Source organism: Sarcophilus harrisii, chromosome 5 (genome assembly GCF_902635505.1).
Source record: "Sarcophilus harrisii chromosome 5, mSarHar1.11, whole genome shotgun sequence".
In the NCBI taxonomy this organism is placed as follows: Eukaryota; Metazoa; Chordata; class Mammalia; order Dasyuromorphia; family Dasyuridae; genus Sarcophilus; species Sarcophilus harrisii.
In genome coordinates this window covers 247,318,936-247,338,412 of record NC_045430.1, presented here as the reverse complement: position 1 = coordinate 247,338,412, position 19,477 = coordinate 247,318,936, and the positions used below count along the sequence as shown (strand labels likewise).

Below are 19,477 nucleotides of genomic sequence, written 5' to 3'. Positions count from 1 at the left end.
AGAGAATTTGGAAGTCAAATTTTATATATATATAAAATGTTTTGACATGTAACTGAAAAAAAATAACATGCTTCAAAATTAAAGAAAAAAACAACTTTGATATACTAGCTGAAACTCATCATAGACAAATTCATTAAAAGTGATGAAATTCCATATCATCTGAGCTGTGGAGAAACAGATGCACTTACTCTTTGCTGATAGAATTGCAAATTTGTGGAATTTTTTTTGTCCAGCAATCTGGCAGGACATAGTACAAGTTACAAAAATAGTCACTCTTCTACTCAATAATTACATTGTTGACAGCCAATTCTGAAAGTGTTATTCAAAGGGGGAAAAACCTAGCTATTCAAAATTCTTGATACAATATTACATTATTGTAAAAAGACAACTGGAAGCAACCAAGTATCCAATACTATAGGAATGGTTTTTTTAAAATCATAGAAATGTAATACAATTATGCAATTAAGATAAAAGAGATATGGGGAACAGATAAATCTGAAAATACCTTTAAAAGGTCTCAATGTCTCAATGTACAAAGAATCCTGAATGTAACTTAAAGGAAAGCTTTATTTGAAAAGGGGGCTTGTTTGATTCTTTACGCACTGAAATTGGTGATGACAGGAACATATATGTGCAATACTGTATAGCTGTAGAGATGCACATATACAAATATGTACATTGTGAATAAACCCGGAAGCTTGCTTTTACTTTCCAACTGATGATTTTTCATCAGTGACAGAATTTCCACCTTTTTATAGAGCCCCCCGCCTTCCCTCTAGCTTCTAAAGTGAACACTTATCACACCACCCCTTAAGAGTAACAGAGCGCTTGTGCTGGGTGGCCACGTGGCCACGTCCCTTCCCTCCTCTCCCCCTATCGCTCTTACCAGCTGTGAGTGGATCAGCTTTGTGGCTACCTCCTTGTGGTTGGCGACAGTGCACAGGTAGCAGAGCAGATTGAGTTTAGCCCTCAGGGCTGCTGTGTTCTTCTCAGTGGTGTCCAGCTGGGAACAGACTTGTTGTAAAAAGTCATGCCAGTCATGTTCCTTTAAAAATATTAATTTCTCAGCTAAAAAAAAAAAGGGGGGGAAGGGGCAATAGCTGTTTTACAAGCACACAATCTTTCATCATGAAAAGTAATTTCATAAAAAGAAAGAGATTGACTTCAAAACCTTTTCTATTTCACATTATTCGTTTTAAAAAAAAAAAACATCCAAAGCAAAAGCTCAATAGACTGGCATATGATTAAGAATGGATTAATGGTTGGATGGCAGAGAAGAAGACCTAAAAAATCCATAACTAATATACCAAAATAAAAGCCATCCACAAGCCTTACACTATCACAACCCAGAATAAAAGCACACAATGTTAGCTATGTTGACACAATGGAACCCTGGCAAGTATGCTTAATCTCTCTCAGTCTCGGTTTCCCAATCTGTAAAATGAAAACAAACAGTATCTCCTTCATGGGTTGTTGAGAGCATGAAATGAGATAACATAAAGATCTTTACAAACTTAAAGAGATCTATAAATGTGCATTATTACTACTATTATTTTAACTCTTTAAATCCCTCATCTTTTTCTTATGCAACTCCCATTCCCTTCATTTGAACTCTGTACATAAAAGAAATAGATGTCAAAATGACCTTATTCTAGGTAAGGTTCAGTGACTAAAACACTGGACCTAGAATCAAGAAAATTTGACTTCAAATTTATACATCCATGAAACTAAGGCAGATGTTAAGTTACTTGACTAGGATAACATAACTGGCAACATTTGTATGATTATAGTTTTGTAATAATTATTATCCTAAAACCTAATGATTATTATTATTATTATCCTAAAAAACCTAAAACAAATAATTCTAAGTACTAAGTTTAAAAAAAATCACACGCATGATAGAGTGGTTTACAATCTGAAAGGGTGAATGTCCATCAGTGACACAACCAAATTTGAAATATTGACTCAGAAAATAGCTAAAAGCAAAATCATATTAATTCAGAAAGAATTCTAATTTTTTTCTTTTTTCCCCTCTTTCAGTAAGAAACTCTCACTGAAGTATCATCGATAAATTGGAAGTGTTTTTCAAACCCGATCTTTCAGATTTGAACATGGTACTGTTGTTGTTCATCCTACGTTCCCCAAGAGGAATAATGATACATGGGATGATGTAGTGACACGTATCTGAAACTGGATTTCAATGAGGTCAAGTTGCACAAAATCACAACAAAACCAAGTCAGTAGTTTGGGATGCAGTGGATGACCTTGACACTCTCATCTCCATTTAACTTGTATTGAATTTGCATGCATTTTATGCTTGCTAATATGAATTTTGTATTCTCAATATCTAGTACAATGCCTGGCACACAGTGGGTTCTTAATAAATGTGTGCTCTTAAAGTGAAGAGCTTTTTCTATTCCCCTCCTATACCTTCCCCCCCCCCACTCTGCTGTTTGAAGTATAAAAGAAGGCAGTCAAATCAATCAATTAAAAAGTGTACAAGTTTGGAGGGGAATAGATATGCTTTAGTTTGGCAACCTTAAAGCACTATATAAATGCCAGTTATTATTATGATTATTAACCTTTAGTCCCCAGGCCTCCAGTATGATAATAACTTTGTTGCTTGAGCCTTCTTCTGCCTAATTCAAGTCATGCTTATAGGGCAAGACAGGGGTGTGATGGTAAATGTTTAACAACCGAACCTTCCAGAAAAGAGCATCTATGCACACACACTTTGGAATTTAATCTTTGTTATTAACACTTCCTAAAGTCTAGACAGTCAATAAAAAAATAATAAATCAAGCCCTCATTTGTAGCGACTAATGTTTTCTGGGGGAAATGTTTAGACTGAAAATGTCAGAGCTGGCTCCAGCTACCCACAGGCCACCCACCTTTCTCCGACCCCAGAGCAGGTGACCCTGGGGTCCAAGAGGCTCACAGGTTCTGGCGGGTCCTACCAAGCTGGGAAGGCTTTGAGTAAAAGCTCCAGACAAGTACTCTTCAAACACGATACTCCATCTCCCAACTCCACACCTAAGCCCTGGTTGTTCCCATGCCCAGATAAGTCTCCTTCCTGCCCTCCTATCCCTTAGCTTCTAGCATCCTCCCCGACCTCATGCAAATGCCTTCTTTTTCCAGTGTGCTCTCCAGCCCTCCCTCTGAGATCACCTGGCATAGATTTTTCAGAGTTGTTTGCATGTGTCTCCTCCATTAGAATGTGAGTTCCCTAAGAGGAAGGATCACATTTTTGCCTTTCCTCATATCCCCATCACTTAACACAGTGCCTGGAACATAGCAAGAGGCAAATAAATGTGTGCTGAAGGAATGACTGACAATCAAGGGCCAGAATTGGTAAGCGCTAAGATGTTCATCATCTGTGATGATTATTTTTTACCACAATAGTACAGGAAGTCATCTGCCAAGGAATAGAAGAACTTCAATCTGATTCAATGGAGAAAAGTACCCACGTCAATGAAATGACGGATCTTTTCAACTAGTAAAATAAAATGCACAAAGCTTCTTCATGACCAAAGAGTCTGACCCTTCCTCTACATGCCCCACAAACAAGTGATGAACAGGATTTGACCGTCAGGCTGCAAATGGCCAATCCATCCTCTAGTGTTCTCATTTCCTTTAGAAGATCTTTTAAAACTCTTAGTGAATTTCTTCCAGTTTTCTATTTGTGTCCAACTAGATTTTTGTTGGAAGGTTTGTTTGTAGTTGCTGTGAAGTGAGTCTTCTGAGTCTGTGTCATGGATGGCCTTAGATCTATAATAATTTTCTGTCATTGGTATCTTTTTTTGTTTATTCATTTTTTCTAGCCTTCCTTCCTGAATTAGGAATTTGTGTCAGTTCCAAACTTATACACACATTTGAAGGCTTTGTTTGGTTCTCATCTATATTATCTAAGGTCTTTTTGAAGCTTTCTATGGGCAATGAACATTGTGTTCTTCAAGGCGCTGAGAGGTGGCTCAGGCTTAAGTATCCTAAGCAGGCTGATCTAAGCATTCTACTTCCTGCCTTCTCAATTTGACTTCTGTAGACCCCATCCCTTTAAAAACTCAAGGTTGCAACATGACAGGTTTGGGTGTCCTGAAGAACAACAACAACAAAAACAAGCTTATGATCACATAAGTACAAGAGTTAGGATTCAAAAGCAGACATCCTGGACAAGTCCATTGCTCTGCCTAAAATACTATGTTGATTCCTTCCCTAGGAGGATTTACTATCACCTAACTCCATAACAGGAGCAGTTCTCTGTTTCATGCAGGGATTACCCTCTTGTATGGAATGGGAAATGGTCTAAGGCACTTAGTTGGTAAGATGATTAGGTTGGCCCCAAAAGGGAGCAATTTCGTTTTCTATGTATGTGCTATTTTTTCCTAGTAATCCATAATGTAGACAGATTATCAAGCAATCAAGGTCTGGATGCATATGTTCATAATTAGCAAAGTAGAATAGTTGTTCACATAGAAAATGCTGCCATATTAAAATGTATCTAAAAGTTTATTTATAGTTTGGAAGCTTTCCAAGAACATACCTGTATATGCTGGTAAGTGTAGCATTTTCATATCAAATCTAATGGGTGGTTGTTTCATTATCTGTGTTAAAAAAAAAAGTTCCATTCAAGATTGTATCAGATATCAAATAGGTAATAATGTCAAACATTCATTACAGATAAAAACAAAAATTTTACATATTGATTTAAATCATTTGGTAACTGACAAATTTGATAGAAAGAAAGTTCTTTAAAAGCATATGTTCCTCTACTTTTGTATCTGTATACTCAGTGCCCAGGAATAGGCCTCATTCATGGCATATGATTAACAAATGTTTTCTGACTGAATGACTGATTCAGTAGCTTTTTATCAAAGACCTACTATGTGCAATACAACATTCTAAGCAATTCAGAAGACATAAATAAGACTCAGTTGATGTCATCAAGAAAATTAAAGTCTATGCCTGCAGTTAAATTGAGCTCCCAGGACCACAGGATCATTTATTTAGAGGCAAGAGGGACCTTGGAGATCTCCAAGTACAACTCCCTCATTTTTCAGATGCAGAAACTGGGACCCATAGAGGTAGGATTTTCTGCCATATAAAACAAGGTTGTCTCCATTGTTACAATTTCAAAGAATCTTCTATCATTTTCAAATATACATGGGGAACAATTTGAAGGAAAAGGATGGTTAAGGCAGTTTCTGCTCTACCAAATTAAATTCTTTTTTTTTCCTCAACAGTGAAACAAACAATAAGAACAATGGTACCTTGGATTCTCTACATCTTTCACTCAACTGTGTTACGGTAACATGATTTCTACTGTGAAATATGGCTTGAGAAAACCTGCTTCTTTCTGTCCAAAGATAGGAGAAGGGAGCAAAGGATTCGTGGTATCCTCAATGATTCTTTTGAATTCTCTTTAAAAATGTTATATAAAACACAAAAAAGTGGTGATTGGTAAATAGGAATTTTAAAAAACTAAATAACTGTGTAATCCCATAAGGCTATACATGATGAATTGCCAAATTAATTATACCAAAGTCATTGTTATAGGAGTTTCTCAGAAACATGAAAGAAACAAGCAAAGATTCTTGATGGACAGAAATAATAATAAAACATATTTATAGACACTGTATTTCATATATAAAATTAAAGACCTCAAAGCTCTTTTTCTCATAACTGTAAGGTACATAATGCAACTATAATACCAGCAGCAACAGCTATAACACCCATTTACAGGAAACAGATTTTTGAGAGGCTAAATGACTTGCTCTTGGTCACACAGCTAATAAGTGTGTGAGAGACAGAAACGAACTCACATCTCCTGATTTCAATATTTTTATTCCTTCTACTATATCAGGCAGAGGAAAAGAGGATTTTCCAGGTTGGAAAGAGAAATAGAGGTTAAAGAGTTAATGGAACTGGAAATGGAGATTAAAAACAAATCTTGAAAAAAATAAGAAAGAGACAGGAAAAAGAAAAGAAATGACCAGAAATTAAATGCAGATGAAGATCAGCAATAAATAAATAAATAAATAAATAAATAAATAAATAAATAAAACCAGAAGGCAAACAGGAAAAGTCCACAGAGAAAAAGTAGAACCTCTAGGAGTTAGACCAGGAGAGGAACAAAGATAAGGCATGTGGTACATAATAGGTGTTCAACAAATGTTGTTAATTGATTGATGGATGATGGAGGGAAAGATCATGGAAGGAAAGATGAATGGAAAATGACTAGATCTGAATCTAAAAAAGAGAAACCAGAGCAAAAAGACTTTGATATGTAGACTGGAAAGAAGGAAAAAAGGAAAGCAGATAAAAAAAAACAGAGCAATGAAATTTACCAGAGAAACAATGAGGGGTGCAAAGTATCAGAATGGTAGAGTATATGACAAGAAGATTAGATACATTAGAAGAATATAGGACAACAAACAAATTAGAAGGGGAGGAAGAGATGGGGTTAGAGGGAAAATCAGGAGTGGAGAAAAAACACTAGAGAAATGCCACCAGAAGGCTGTTCACATATAAGTCAAAACATACTTTGCCCAAAAATGTATTGCAGGTTTCAGAATTTGCACTATGATTTTTACATTTTTTCATACCTTTGGATTATCAATTATTGGGGTCACAATGAGATCAGCATCAGTATAGATGAGCTCCTTCATTCTGGACTCCATGTCCTGCTGAGATAAATATGAATTTTTCACCTGAAAAAAAGGAACCAATACTCAACTATCTTTTCTTTGACACATTATTCAAATGGCCAAGTAAATCTGTAATCTCATTGCTTCAGGACATCCCTCTAATTTGACAAATGAAAGAGTTTTTAAAAGATATCCCTAAGAATGTCACTTCAGGTAATAGGATAATGCAAGTTTATAACAAACTAAATACTTTTTTCCACTTTCTGCAAACAATGTTTTCTTTTGCTGATATCCCATAACACTGAGAAGATAAAGACCAAAACTTCAATGGAAGTGGATCCATTCCTAAATTCATTTCAAAGGCCTATAGAGAAAACTGGATTTTCCACTGTTGGTACACTAATATAGCACAGTCACTCAGCTAGATTTTCTCAATCAGCTCTCTCCCTTGAAGTCACAAATGAGGGCAGCAATTTCAAAATTAACCACAATGTTAACACCAATCCCACGAGAAAGGGAAACTTCTCACATTACTAGGACTCCAAAAGAAAACTTCCACTACCAGCTTTAAAAGGATTACCTGGTTTCTGGTACTAGCTTTTTCATGTCCCTTTTCTGGTTTCAGCTCACTCTTCCAAGGTTCCTTCAAGTTTCAATACTCTTTGACCATGGCACACTTAAGTGTTTGGATATACTCTAGTGAGCTGAATTTTATTTGTTATTCATTCCTGACTTAAAATATAGGACCTTGTCTTTAAGAACCTGGGCTGTGATTGCTAATGAAGACACTGTTTTCATGCAGTGATCTTCTCATATGCCTCCTCTCACTGATTGCAACAGGCTACATTTCTATTACCACTTGGTTGAATGGACTGAACCTTGGAATAGAAGAAAAATCTTCTATGACTCTGCTGCATCTTATTTCAGAGATAATATTAGTGTGGTTAGATAGGATAACTTTTATTTCCATGATCCAAGTTGTAAGTAAAGTAGATTTTACTAACTCCATTTTTACACTGAGTTACTTTTAAAAATCCATTTCATGAGTTAGCAGATTTTTAATAAGAAAAAATTAAATTTCCATAACTGATACTGATAATTATTACAGCCATAATTATGAAATAAAGATACAATTAACCTACAACTTTGAAAAACATACTAGTCCACTCTTCTTCCACGGATGTTTGAATCAACTCATTAGGCTTTTGCATTTCAACATTTATGAAGCAACAATACGTTTGCCAGAAGAACAAGGAATGCTACTTAATTTCACAATCTGTACCAAAAGATAACTATTAGAAACCAATACAAATAGTTCTAAAAGTCATTCCCTATTAATTTACTTACATTTTGTGTTTCTATGCTAAAAAAAAGTTGCTTTCCCTTATTTACGCTCACCTCTGTTGAAGAAATCTGCAGGGCTGGTTTATGGATTCCAATATCAGAATGGCCCAATCCCACTGCAGTGCTGGTTCTAGGAGTGGGGCGAGAACTGAAAGGAAACAACAATCCCAAATATTAAATTAGATTTCGTAATGCTGACAATGTATTTTTAAAACAGATCAGGACCCAAATTCATAAAACATCATTCCCTAAATTTATTGGACTCCAACCATAGGACAAAGTTAACTTAAAAGCTTTATGAATGGTATATCTTTAGTTTGATCAATTTTAAAACAGATCAGGACCCAAATTCATAAAACATCATTCCCTAGATTTATTGGACTCCAACCGTAGGACAAAGTTAATTTAAAAGCTTTATGAATGGTACATCTTTAGTTGGATCAATCTGCTGATCTGAGTTACTAAATTGTTACATCTATTATACGTGTGGTGTACACAGAGAAAGAAGGAAAGATGGGGAAAAAGAGAAAGGGAGGAGAGAGAGAGAGAGAGAGAGAGAGAGAGAGAGAGAGAGAGAGAGAGAGAGAGAGAGAGAGAGAAAGAAACTAAAGACCGTGGGAATCAACAATACACTGAGGCTCTTTAACTTCACCCATCTGGCTTTATCCAATTTGTTGCCCTGTCACTTTTTCCTTGGAAACAGAGCGGTCATAAAACTCCAGTCTCCACTCAGAAAGGATCTCAGAGGCTCTAATTCAATAGCAGCTAAATAAGCATCTCTTTTCATCTGGCCCATGGAGCTTCCAAGAAGCTGCCACCATGTCGCCACTCAGGCATGCCATTCATCCAAACAATCCACACTTTTCAGGATCTCACTGAGCCCAAATGTGCCTCCCTGTTCCTTCTGCCCCCTGTGCTCAGTTCTGCCCTCTAGAGACAAATAAAACAAGTTAAATCCCCCTTGCGGATGACAGTTCTTCTCACACACACCCCAAACTCTCTAGACCAACCTTCATACTTCATGAGGTCGCTCATGTTTACTCTGCTTCTAAAAGCTGTCAGTGGCTCCCCACTGATTATCAAACAACCTGCTTCACATTTCACTCTTTGACCTGGTCCTATTCAACCAAGCCAACATTATTTTACTCGCATTTACCTAATTTTTTTTCAAATGGCTTTGAATGATTGTACTTGTATAATCTATATCAGAATGCTTGATCTTGGGGAGAAGAGAGTTAGTAAGCGGAGGGAAAGAGAAAAAGTTTCAAACTCAAAATCTTACAAGAAATGAATGTTGAAACTATCTTTACATGCAATTGGAAAAGTAAAATATTCTCAACTAGTTTTGGGGTCTTTGAAAGGTGTGTAAAACTCCTGCCTACAGTGAATTCCCCCTCATCCATCTCTAACTACTAACATCATTATTCTCTTTCAAGGAACAGTATAAAATATATAATGAATTCTATGAAAAATTCTTTAATTCATCTGTAAGGTCTTTGGTGATGATATTTTGGGACATTTATAAGTTCTCTCTTATGTATTCAATACTTTTCTATTATATTATATTATAATAATTATATTTATTATTAGATTTTATTATATATTATAATATATAATTATATATTATATTATATATTATTATTTATATTTATTACATATATTTTTACATATTATTTCAATAGGTACATAATTATTTATGTTATATTACACCATTATATAATATTATATATTATAATAATTTTTCACATTATGGAGATGTGTGCATCTATACATCTGTAGATAGCATCATTCTCTGACTAAATTATCAACCTCTCTAAGGCAGGAACTGTTTGCTGTTTTTCACCTTTGTATTCCTAGCACTGGGCCTTGCCCACATTAAGTATATGTTGTGAATTGGTAGATGAATAGTTGTGAATTAATGGATAAAGACAAAATTAAACCTCACCATACTCCTTAGCCATATATAGAAATAGAAACCAATACATGAAAAAAACACACCACAACTTAAGTCTTTCACACATGGCCCATGTCTATAGAAAAGCAACTTCTGCAGCCTTAAATCAATGTCTTACAAATAGGGCGAATGATTTCATTTGGCAAAAACAAACCAAAAAAAGCATAGGTTTTAATCAGATTTACTTAAAATTTTGAACATAAAATTAGAGGCACAGGAATTAAGTTCATGTATAAGTCTCCAAACAGTTTTTATATGGAATACTGAGTCACCATGAATCATAAAGAAGCATATTTGATTTTTCCACTTAATTCTTTTCTGCTTTTTCATTTTACATACCTGAGAAGAAATATAGATTCGTTCAGTTGACCACCTCCAAGGGCACTCTTGGGCCGCAATTCTGCTGGATTTTCTGTGACAAGAAATCAATCTATTATTAATACCCATAAAGGAACAACAACAACAGAATATCATGAACAAAGCACCTTGCTGTGATTTAAAGGCCATCCTACCTCAGAAATGAGGTACAATTAGCAGTAGCAATCTTAAATGAGTTTACTGCCATAAAAATCTTACCTAGTTTAAATGATTTGTTAAATTGATGGCTGATTTTGAACCCTGTAGTCTGTACATTCTCTTTGATTTTCAACAGCTCCTCACGTTCTTCAGATAAGGAACACTCCATGATTTTTCTGTTTGTCAATAAAAGAAACCAGTTTATCATCCATGATAAAAACTATTTTTAGAACTGGCTATATAGAGAATCAGTTTGGGAAATGACATATGTGGCCACCTAATCATAAGCAAGTCCCATTCCTTCTCTGAGTCTCAGTTTCCTCATCTGGAAGCTTTGATCTTCAACTAGCCAAGGAATTCCTAAGGTCTAATTCTATGATGCTATATGATTATACTCAATATTTTAACAAAATGATGAATTAAGTTGGGAGGAACCTTGTTAAAGACTGTAAATTACTTAAAGAAAGTATTTTAATTGAAGAAAATTACTATATATATATATATATATATATATATATGCACATATCTGTGTACATATGTGTGTATGTATTCCTTTGTTCCTTGTTCATCCTTTGTTTCCAAAAAGGATCAGTGATATCATGAAGGTGATGACTTGCATATAAATTGGATTTAAGTGAAGCAGAGACAAAGTCATCAGTCTTGCTCTTTCTTCCAGTCGTGTGTGTGTGTGTGTGTGTGTGTGTGTGTGTGTATTTGTTTGTTTGTTTATTTATTGACATGATGCTTTTCTATATAGAGATGCTGAGACCTAGGACTGAGTGTGTGTGTGTATATACATGTAGGAATATATATATGTATATAACTAACAATACACACATATATGTATACAATACAAACATTCTCTCTGAACAACATCAATAATATGGTACCCGTGGTAAGTTCTAAATGTCTCTTTAAGAAATCACACATTATAGAGGCAGCTAGATGGCAAAGTGGAAAATAGTCAGGAGGACTCGAGTTCGAATCCAATCTTAAGACACTTAATACTTATTAGCTGTGTGACATCCAATTGACTCTCAAAAAAATAAAAAAGAAAAGAAAAAGAGATCACACATATTGTGATCATTAGAATATTCTTTGTTACAAAGTATCCAAAAGTCAAAGGATGATAGATCATAGCTCTAGAGCAAGAAAGGGCCTCTTGTAGCCATCTAGTCTAAATCTTTCATTTTTATAAATTAGGAAACTGAGGTCCAGAGAAGTGAAATGATTTGCCCAAAGTTCATAGAGCTAGTAAGTACCAAAATACAATAATGATTCCTTTCTTCATTCTAATTTTTTAAATCAAGTCTTAATAATAAGGAACACAAAAATTATCTAAATTCACAATGGGATAAAAGGCTAAAATGATTCCTACTATCCAAGTACAATGTTCTAACCATAATAAATGTTCTAACCACACAGAAATCAATTAAATATGGAATACTTTTAATACAGAAAAGTAAAAAAAAAATCTCAATGACTTATATCAGAACATTCTTAAACATAAGAAATACCATTCTCCAATCACATCAAAGAAATACTTCTATCAAATGCTTAATTTATAAAAAAAAAAACCCAAAATCTCAATCATACTAACAGCTCAAAACCTAAGGAAAAATTAATACTTGAAAATACCCAATCCCAAAATATCTTTACGCCAAACTAAACATAACCTAAAAGGAGTTTTTCTAACTTGCTCTTCCCTTTTTTCTCCTTTACTAAAATGAACAGTACATCACAAGATAATTCAATTACACAATTATCAGATTTTAAAAAGTCAAGATAAACAATATGATAGTGGTAAGATAGCCTGGGGCAAATCACCAAAAAAAGACATCTTAATAATAGCTTTCTTAAGAAAGCAAAAAATAATGGTACCTGATGATAGTGTTCTGAAAACCCTAACAAAAATTAAATTGCACTGTGATTTTCAAAGCTATTATATTAGTGCTTCCTACTATGGCTAAAAAGTTAAAGTGTTAATCAACAGGTACTGCAAATTTGCAATCCCACATGAAATTTTAGTTTAAAGCTATAATCTAATTGTCAACCTACCTAAAGATATAAGACATGATTGCTAAATTTTAATCAGTTTAATTAGTACAATGTAGACTTGACAAATGTTGAAATTAAATGCTTTCATTATAACTTGATGACAAACATTTATGGTGAAACTTGTCATATCGAGCCCTATGTCCCAATTTAGGCATGAGTCCTAACTCAGAAGTACAGAGCACTAAATTTGCTCATTCAATTCAATCAATACTCGGTTCCTAAGAAGCACATAAGAATTAACAAAGAAATAATGCCAAAGAATTCAGAATATAATTCAGGAGACAAAGCTAATGAAAAATTAGAAAACATATACAAGTACGTAATGATGTGCAACAATGTAAATGTTCTACAGGACTAAAAAATTACAAAAAATAGGCATATGTTGGGCAGGATGTTCTTAGGGAAAACACCTTCCAGAAGCAATTTTTAAAAAATCAAGTGATGACTTAGCAACAAAGGAATGAAAGAAGATTTCAAATAGAAATGAAGGCAAGAAGCCATGGATCCAGAGGCCACATATAGATGGTATTAAGGAGGACTAATAGAGAAGGAGATGTTATGTTGAGAAACAATGAATTAATTTATGATACAAGCAAATGCAGCCAATTCTCTAAATAGTTCTACTAATCAAAGGAAGAAATATTATGGCTAATCAATAAATATCTGTCTATTCCTCCCCCCCCAAAAAAAAAATCCACACTTGACTTCAGATTATGTAACATGATTTTTTATGATGTTATTTTATGAGGTTTAAAAGAAAAATCTCATTTCTAGAAGACAACCCAGGCTTACCTTTTTATTCCCATGGCTAATGTAATAGGCCTTCTCCTCATCTTGCCAAATCTACTATAGTATTCCCCTTAACCAATCTCCCTGCCTCTTTATTCCCATTCTTCTAATACATTCCATAGAACATTGCCAGATTAATTTTCTTAAAGTATAACATAAATTGTGTCACTCTACTAATCCCAAATCTTCAATGGCTCCCACTACTCACCACACTAAGTAAAAACTCCTTAGCCTACCTTCAAGATCCTTCATATTCTATCTCAATCTACTATATTCCAGTCAAATCTGATCACTGTTCTCCAAACATATACAACAGTGAAATATAAACATCACTGGATGTGGAGTCAGGAGAAATCTAGGTTCAAATTTCACCTTATTCACTAGTTCTATGACCAAGGACTACTAACATTAGCTAGTTTCCTCATTTGAAAATGGGGATGTACTTACTTCCCCAGCTTATTATGTTGGGGACTTCATATACTACAGGACAATCAAATGAGATAATTTAAGTAAAGAGTTTTTTTTAACAAATTTTAAAATGTTTTTTTAAGTTATCATTATTATTATTCTACTTGAAATGTTTTCACTCCATCTCTACTTCTCAAAATATTATCCAGCCTTCAAAATGCCTGTATCAAATGATATCTACTTTATAAGCGTTCCCCTGATTCTTGTCCTTCCCCCACTACTAGCCAGATATAATCTCTCTTCTCTAGATACCCACAAAACTAAAAAGATCATCATATTTTCCTTATTAAATAATTATTTTTGTTTGTTTTCTATGCCTCATTAAATTATAAATTCCTTAAGAGCTTACATTCAAATGGATATTTTTTATTCACCTTTATATCTTCCATGACCTATATCTGGCACAATTTCTGGCTGATAACCAGCTGAGTTGGTGCAAAGGCCTGCTAAAACCTAGCATATATCTCTTCAGTACCCTTTGGGTAGTCTTCAACTTTAATTACTCAGAAATTAGTACTCTATGCCTCAGAGCCAAATTAAATCAAAAGAAGAAAATTAGTATTAAAAAGACAGGCCTTTGTTTCAAGGAAGAAGTTTGGTATTATCAAAAGAAGTGCACAATTTCCCAAAGGCAATCCAGTTCATTTTCTTCATGTTCAATTTAGGATCTATGTCATTGCTCAGTATATAGCAGCTGTCCAAGATATATGTAGTAATGGACCAAATCTATGGGTTTTCTATCCAACTTCATACTACAGTCTGAGCAATAAGCACTTATTTTTCCTATGTGAAGAGTTAAGCTGAACTCTTTTTTAGTAAAGGAGGTCAACAAAATATATAACTGGAAAAATGGTCTGTCAGACACATGGCAAGAGTGACAGATAATCAATGAATAGCCTCTGTTTGCTCCATTAGTATCCACACAACGTCAAAAAGGCTATAACACATTGGATAGATGCCCTGTGAAGGATTTACAGGAGAACATGGACAAAGACACACAGAATTAAATGGCATTATTATTCATATGCTACTGTAAGCTTAAAATGGATATGACCTCAATATTAAAGATCACATCATTAAAAAAATTAGAAGAGAATCATATCATATACTTTTCAATTTAATCAAATGAATGTTAAAGCTGATCACAAAAGTAAATGCATAATTTTAATTAAATTTAATTTTAAAACTTTTACACAGACAAAATCTCACATAATTGGAATAAGAGGAGAAGCTGTCAGAGGAGGAAAAACCTTTACATCCAACATCTATGAAAGAGTCTAATATGCAAATATAAAGAGAACTTACAGAAACGTTACCACAAGCCATCCTGAATAAATAGTTCTCAAAAAAAAAGAAAGCTACAAACTATTAACAACAATATGAAAGAAATTCCAAATTTCTAATTATAAGACAAAAACATATCAAAATGACTCTGAAGTTTTACTTTATATGCAGGAAACTGACAAAGATGACAAAAGACGGGAATCATCAATGATAAAGGGGCTATGGAAAGAAAAGCAGACTGTGATGGTGAAGCTGTGAATGGATCCAACCATTCTGGAAATTAGTTTGGAATAAAGATGAGAAAGAAGGTGATTGAAACAATCATTTTCTTTAACTTGAAGATCTCACTTTTGGCTTATACTTCAAGGATGTCAAAAATAGAAAGATCTCATATATACCAAAATATTAATAGTGGCCATTTTATAGAACCAAGAATTCAGGGACAGGGGGAAGAGTAGATAACTAAGAGTTGAGGAATGGCTATTACAAGAATGTAATGAATTACTATTTCCCCATAAGAAAGGATCAACATGAAAAACATAAACACTGTATGACTTACAAAGTGAGATAAGGAGAACCAGAAAAAAAATCTATTCGATGACTACAACAATATAAATGGAAAGATTATTTTAAAAATTAATCTAAATGCTGTATAATTATAATAACAAGGTTGGCCTTGAGGAGAGATGAGATTATAGCCATTTCTCTTCATTGAAGAAATGAAGGATTATAAATGTGAAGCACTATGTATACTACTGAAGTTATAGAGAAAGAAAATTATATGGAGTATGAATATAGATATTCCTCCAATGAAGCAAAACACAATCCATTTCCCCTCTCTTTCTATTGTTTAAATTTAATTGAAATCTCTTATTTTTGCATCACCTTTAATATCACCTTCATTTTCCAATATTTTTGTCTCCTCCCCAGCCAAAGAATCATTTCTTATAACAAAAAAAAAGGAACAAGAAAATAAGCTCAATAAACCTAACAAATACGTTAACCGAGTTTCATGCTAGACAGGCAGGTGGATAGATAGACAGACAGAAAAATAAAACAGATCCCAGATCTATGAGGAAATTCTCTTTACCAATACAGATCAGGCAACTATTTGGCAACTTGCAGATTCAAAGAGTTACCTGAGACAATGAGAAATTAAAAGGTCTGCCCAGAATACCACGGCCAGAATGGGCCAGAGATGGGACTCAAAGCCAGATTCATCATCTCAATACCTGCTGAGTAATCAGTATGCTATTCTATTATATTTTATTGAACTTCATTAAAAATATTCTATTCCTGACAAAGAGCCTACTCCCAGATATTAACTTGTGGTTCAGAAATCCCAATCTCCATCTGAGATGGCCATCTTCTTAGCCAAATGATCCCTACTCATGATCTCCTCAGATATAAACACTCTTTATCCCCCCATTTCTTGCCCAGGACTTCCTAATTTCTAGCAATAGCTTCTGGGTTCCTTCTAACATTACCCCTGGTTCCCTCATGAATCATTCATTTGTACATTCAGTAAGTATTTAATAAAGACAAAATGGCAATTAGATCTTTGAACTACTATCAGAAAACCAAACCGTAAATGTAAAAGCCTCTTTTCTAAGTAGTGTGTATGTATATGTATACACGTATATATGGATGTGGATATGTCAGTATATGGGAACATCTACATGTACATCTTCACAGATCTGTGATCTCATCATTATGCAGGCTCCCTCTCCCAATACTGGCTCATCAGGTGTGGTCCCTTACCATGTATTTCTGTCAATTCTCCATAAAGGCTCTAGCTATCCAAAATACTAGAGGTTTTTTATTCTGATTCTTTTGATATTTACTTGGGCCATCTTCCTGTTGTCCCATCAGTGCTGATTCTTTCCCACTTCAACTGAAGCCCCACATCTCATTCTGGTGCCAGCTCCTACTGGTTCCCTCACCCTGACTCCCTGCCACAGGCTACAGATCTATGTGGCTGATCGCTCCACATTAGTTTTCCCTTTTCAGATCAGGGGGCCTCTTGTTAACAGAAGAGACTCTTCCTTTCTGTTAAGGGAAGCCTTAACAGAAGCCTATGTTCAAGCTTATGGCCCAAGAGACCTTCCCTCTCCCAGGAGGAAGAAGAGACTTTTTACCCAAAATCTCTGGGTATCTGCTCAGTTTCTCACAGTCTAAGGGAAACCAAAGCATTACTGGAGGAAAGAAAACATTTCTAATGATAAGATTCCAATTAATCTTATCATCAGTTAATTTCTTTCTTTCTAAGGGGGAAGTAAAAATTCAAACCATCACTCCTTCCCCTCTCTCCATTTATTTAATAATAAAAATACTAGGAGAAAATCTGTAAGCTAATATAATAATTTTAAAATATTAACCTAAATCTCATGCTAAGTACTTTCTATACATTTAGTTTTCTCAGAAAAGAGTTAGTCCAAGATAAGGCCAAAGTCCACCTGAGGGGCCAGGAGCAGAATGCAGGGTCTGATGGGATGAGATGAGAATTATTATTCCCATTTTACAGATGAAGAAACTGAAGTTCAGAGACATAAAGGAAGTCACTCAAAGTTACACCATGATTGAATGCCAAAGCCTAGGTTCAGACTCTGAAGTCCAGCTTGCTTTCCACTACAAAAAGTTCACAGCCCTCACCAAAAAGTCATCCCTCTTTTCTGAAGCCGATTGCTCTCTCTTGGGTACAACCGCCATCAATGTCTGACCTTCAGAAGCCCAGCTTTGGAAAAATGCTACCAAATGTGCACAAGCAGAGCAGGTGCAAATAAAACATTTTCCCTCTGTGTTTTTAACGAGACGTGGATTATCTTTAAACATAATTCTCAGACATGTGGATGTCACTCGCAATGACTAAGAATGGGCCCACAGCCAAGCACAGACAACATGGGCACAGAACACAATCTGCTTCAAAGTCCTCAAACTCTCATTTTCAAGTTGATTTCTCAGGGTGACATTCTCTCTCAATGGCAATGGCAAAAGGGCAGGCTTCTGGCCATGTCTCCATCACTATTAGCCAGCAGGAAGAAGACTGCAGAGCAAACATGCAATGACTACCACCTCTACAATTACATAAAACATTTCTTCCCATGTCCTAAGGGGGACCGCTGGGCCTTTTTCACAGAGCGAGCACCCCCTCATCCAATGGAGGATCTGACCAACTCCATCAAACAGACCTTTCTGTAACTGACTGAAGGAAAAATCTTAACCTTTATGTGTAATGAAATGACTGATCAGGAAAGAAATCTCAGTGCCTCTCGAGGCAGAGGTAACCCTGTGATGCAGTGGCAAGAACATTCCCTGGCTCTGGGGGCAAGAGGTGCCCTAGTGACGGCCCAGCAGGCAGGCCTCCCACAGCCTTGGAGGCTGAATGAGGGCGGCTTCTAACGACGCTTCGGTTCTTTGGAGGAGAGAAGGGGGCGAAGGGAGGCAGGGGAGGAGGGAGAGAGTTCTGCAATTCTGCAACACTGCTGGCTTACCTCGGGGCATCATTCCCCATTCCTTTCGAATATGAACACATGACATCTCATCAGAGACACAGTAAGTGAGGGGAAACAAAGTGCACATAAGGAAGGGCTCCTCCAAACTTCAGGCATGACAACTAGGTGACCAGGCTTACATCACGGCGTGCATAACGCCAACTCAACAACAAACTCAACAGGGAACCCCGGAGAGCTGAATGCATGGGCCATTTCCAAACCTCTGTCCTAACCGGCCTGCAGACCTTATGCATCACATTAGCCAGTGATTTCTGCTTTACAAATCGGACTCCTGCCGTCCAGAGCTGGGAGCAGGTGTGGGCCCAGCACAATTTCTGTGACGCTCCTGAGCACTGCTTTCCCATAGCCCCACCTCCTTAGAGACTTCTCACTGCCCTCCAAAGGCAGGCAAGACAGGGACCTTGTCCCTCATTTTGTAAATGACAAACAGAGGCCGTGGTGCACCTGATGCTGGACACTGCTCCTGACCACATGTCCGTGGCAGAGCTCCTGACCCCTAACTCAGGGCTCTTTTCACTACATAAGAAAAGACTGGGCCACCAAGGTCAGCACAGTGACAGACACGAGAGAAATATTCAGGAACTCTTTACTGAAGGCAGACTACTTTAATGTTTGAAAAAACAAAAACATAAGAAATGTCATAGCTAAACCTGCTACATGTGTACATGTGTAGAGATATAGATATATCCATGTCACTGTCTACATCTACATCTGCACTTACACAAACATCCATTATTGACATAACACAAATAAGCCTTTATACACATAACAAAGATTTAGATATATCTATATTTACAAATATTCACATATTCACACACATGCATGAATATATATGCACAATATACATATGTCTAAGTATACATACATGTGTATGTGTGCTACATTATAGATGTGTACATATATGTTTG

The 19,477-nt window shown here is 35.6% G+C and overlaps 1 protein-coding gene across 7 annotated transcripts in view; it reads right to left on the bottom strand.

The window, feature by feature from the left end:
• The window catches only part of ULK4 (unc-51 like kinase 4), a 627,906-nt gene that overhangs the window by 581,206 nt on the left and 27,223 nt on the right, over positions 1 to 19,477 (bottom strand). For 5 of the 7 annotated variants that reach the window (XM_031940060.1, XM_031940061.1, XM_031940057.1 and 2 more), the window contains exons 9-14: positions 10,519 to 10,634; positions 10,282 to 10,354; positions 8,043 to 8,136; positions 6,603 to 6,707; positions 4,541 to 4,601; positions 887 to 1,068 (exon numbers count right to left, since the gene is read on the bottom strand). In XM_031940060.1, coding sequence (XP_031795920.1) covers positions 887 to 1,068; positions 4,541 to 4,601; positions 6,603 to 6,707; positions 8,043 to 8,136; positions 10,282 to 10,354; positions 10,519 to 10,634 — 631 coding nt within the window. The remainder of the gene's footprint in view (positions 1 to 886; positions 1,069 to 4,540; positions 4,602 to 6,602; positions 6,708 to 8,042; positions 8,137 to 10,281; positions 10,355 to 10,518; positions 10,635 to 19,477) is intronic. The other 2 variants (XM_031940058.1, XM_031940059.1) reach the window with 2 other exon arrangements.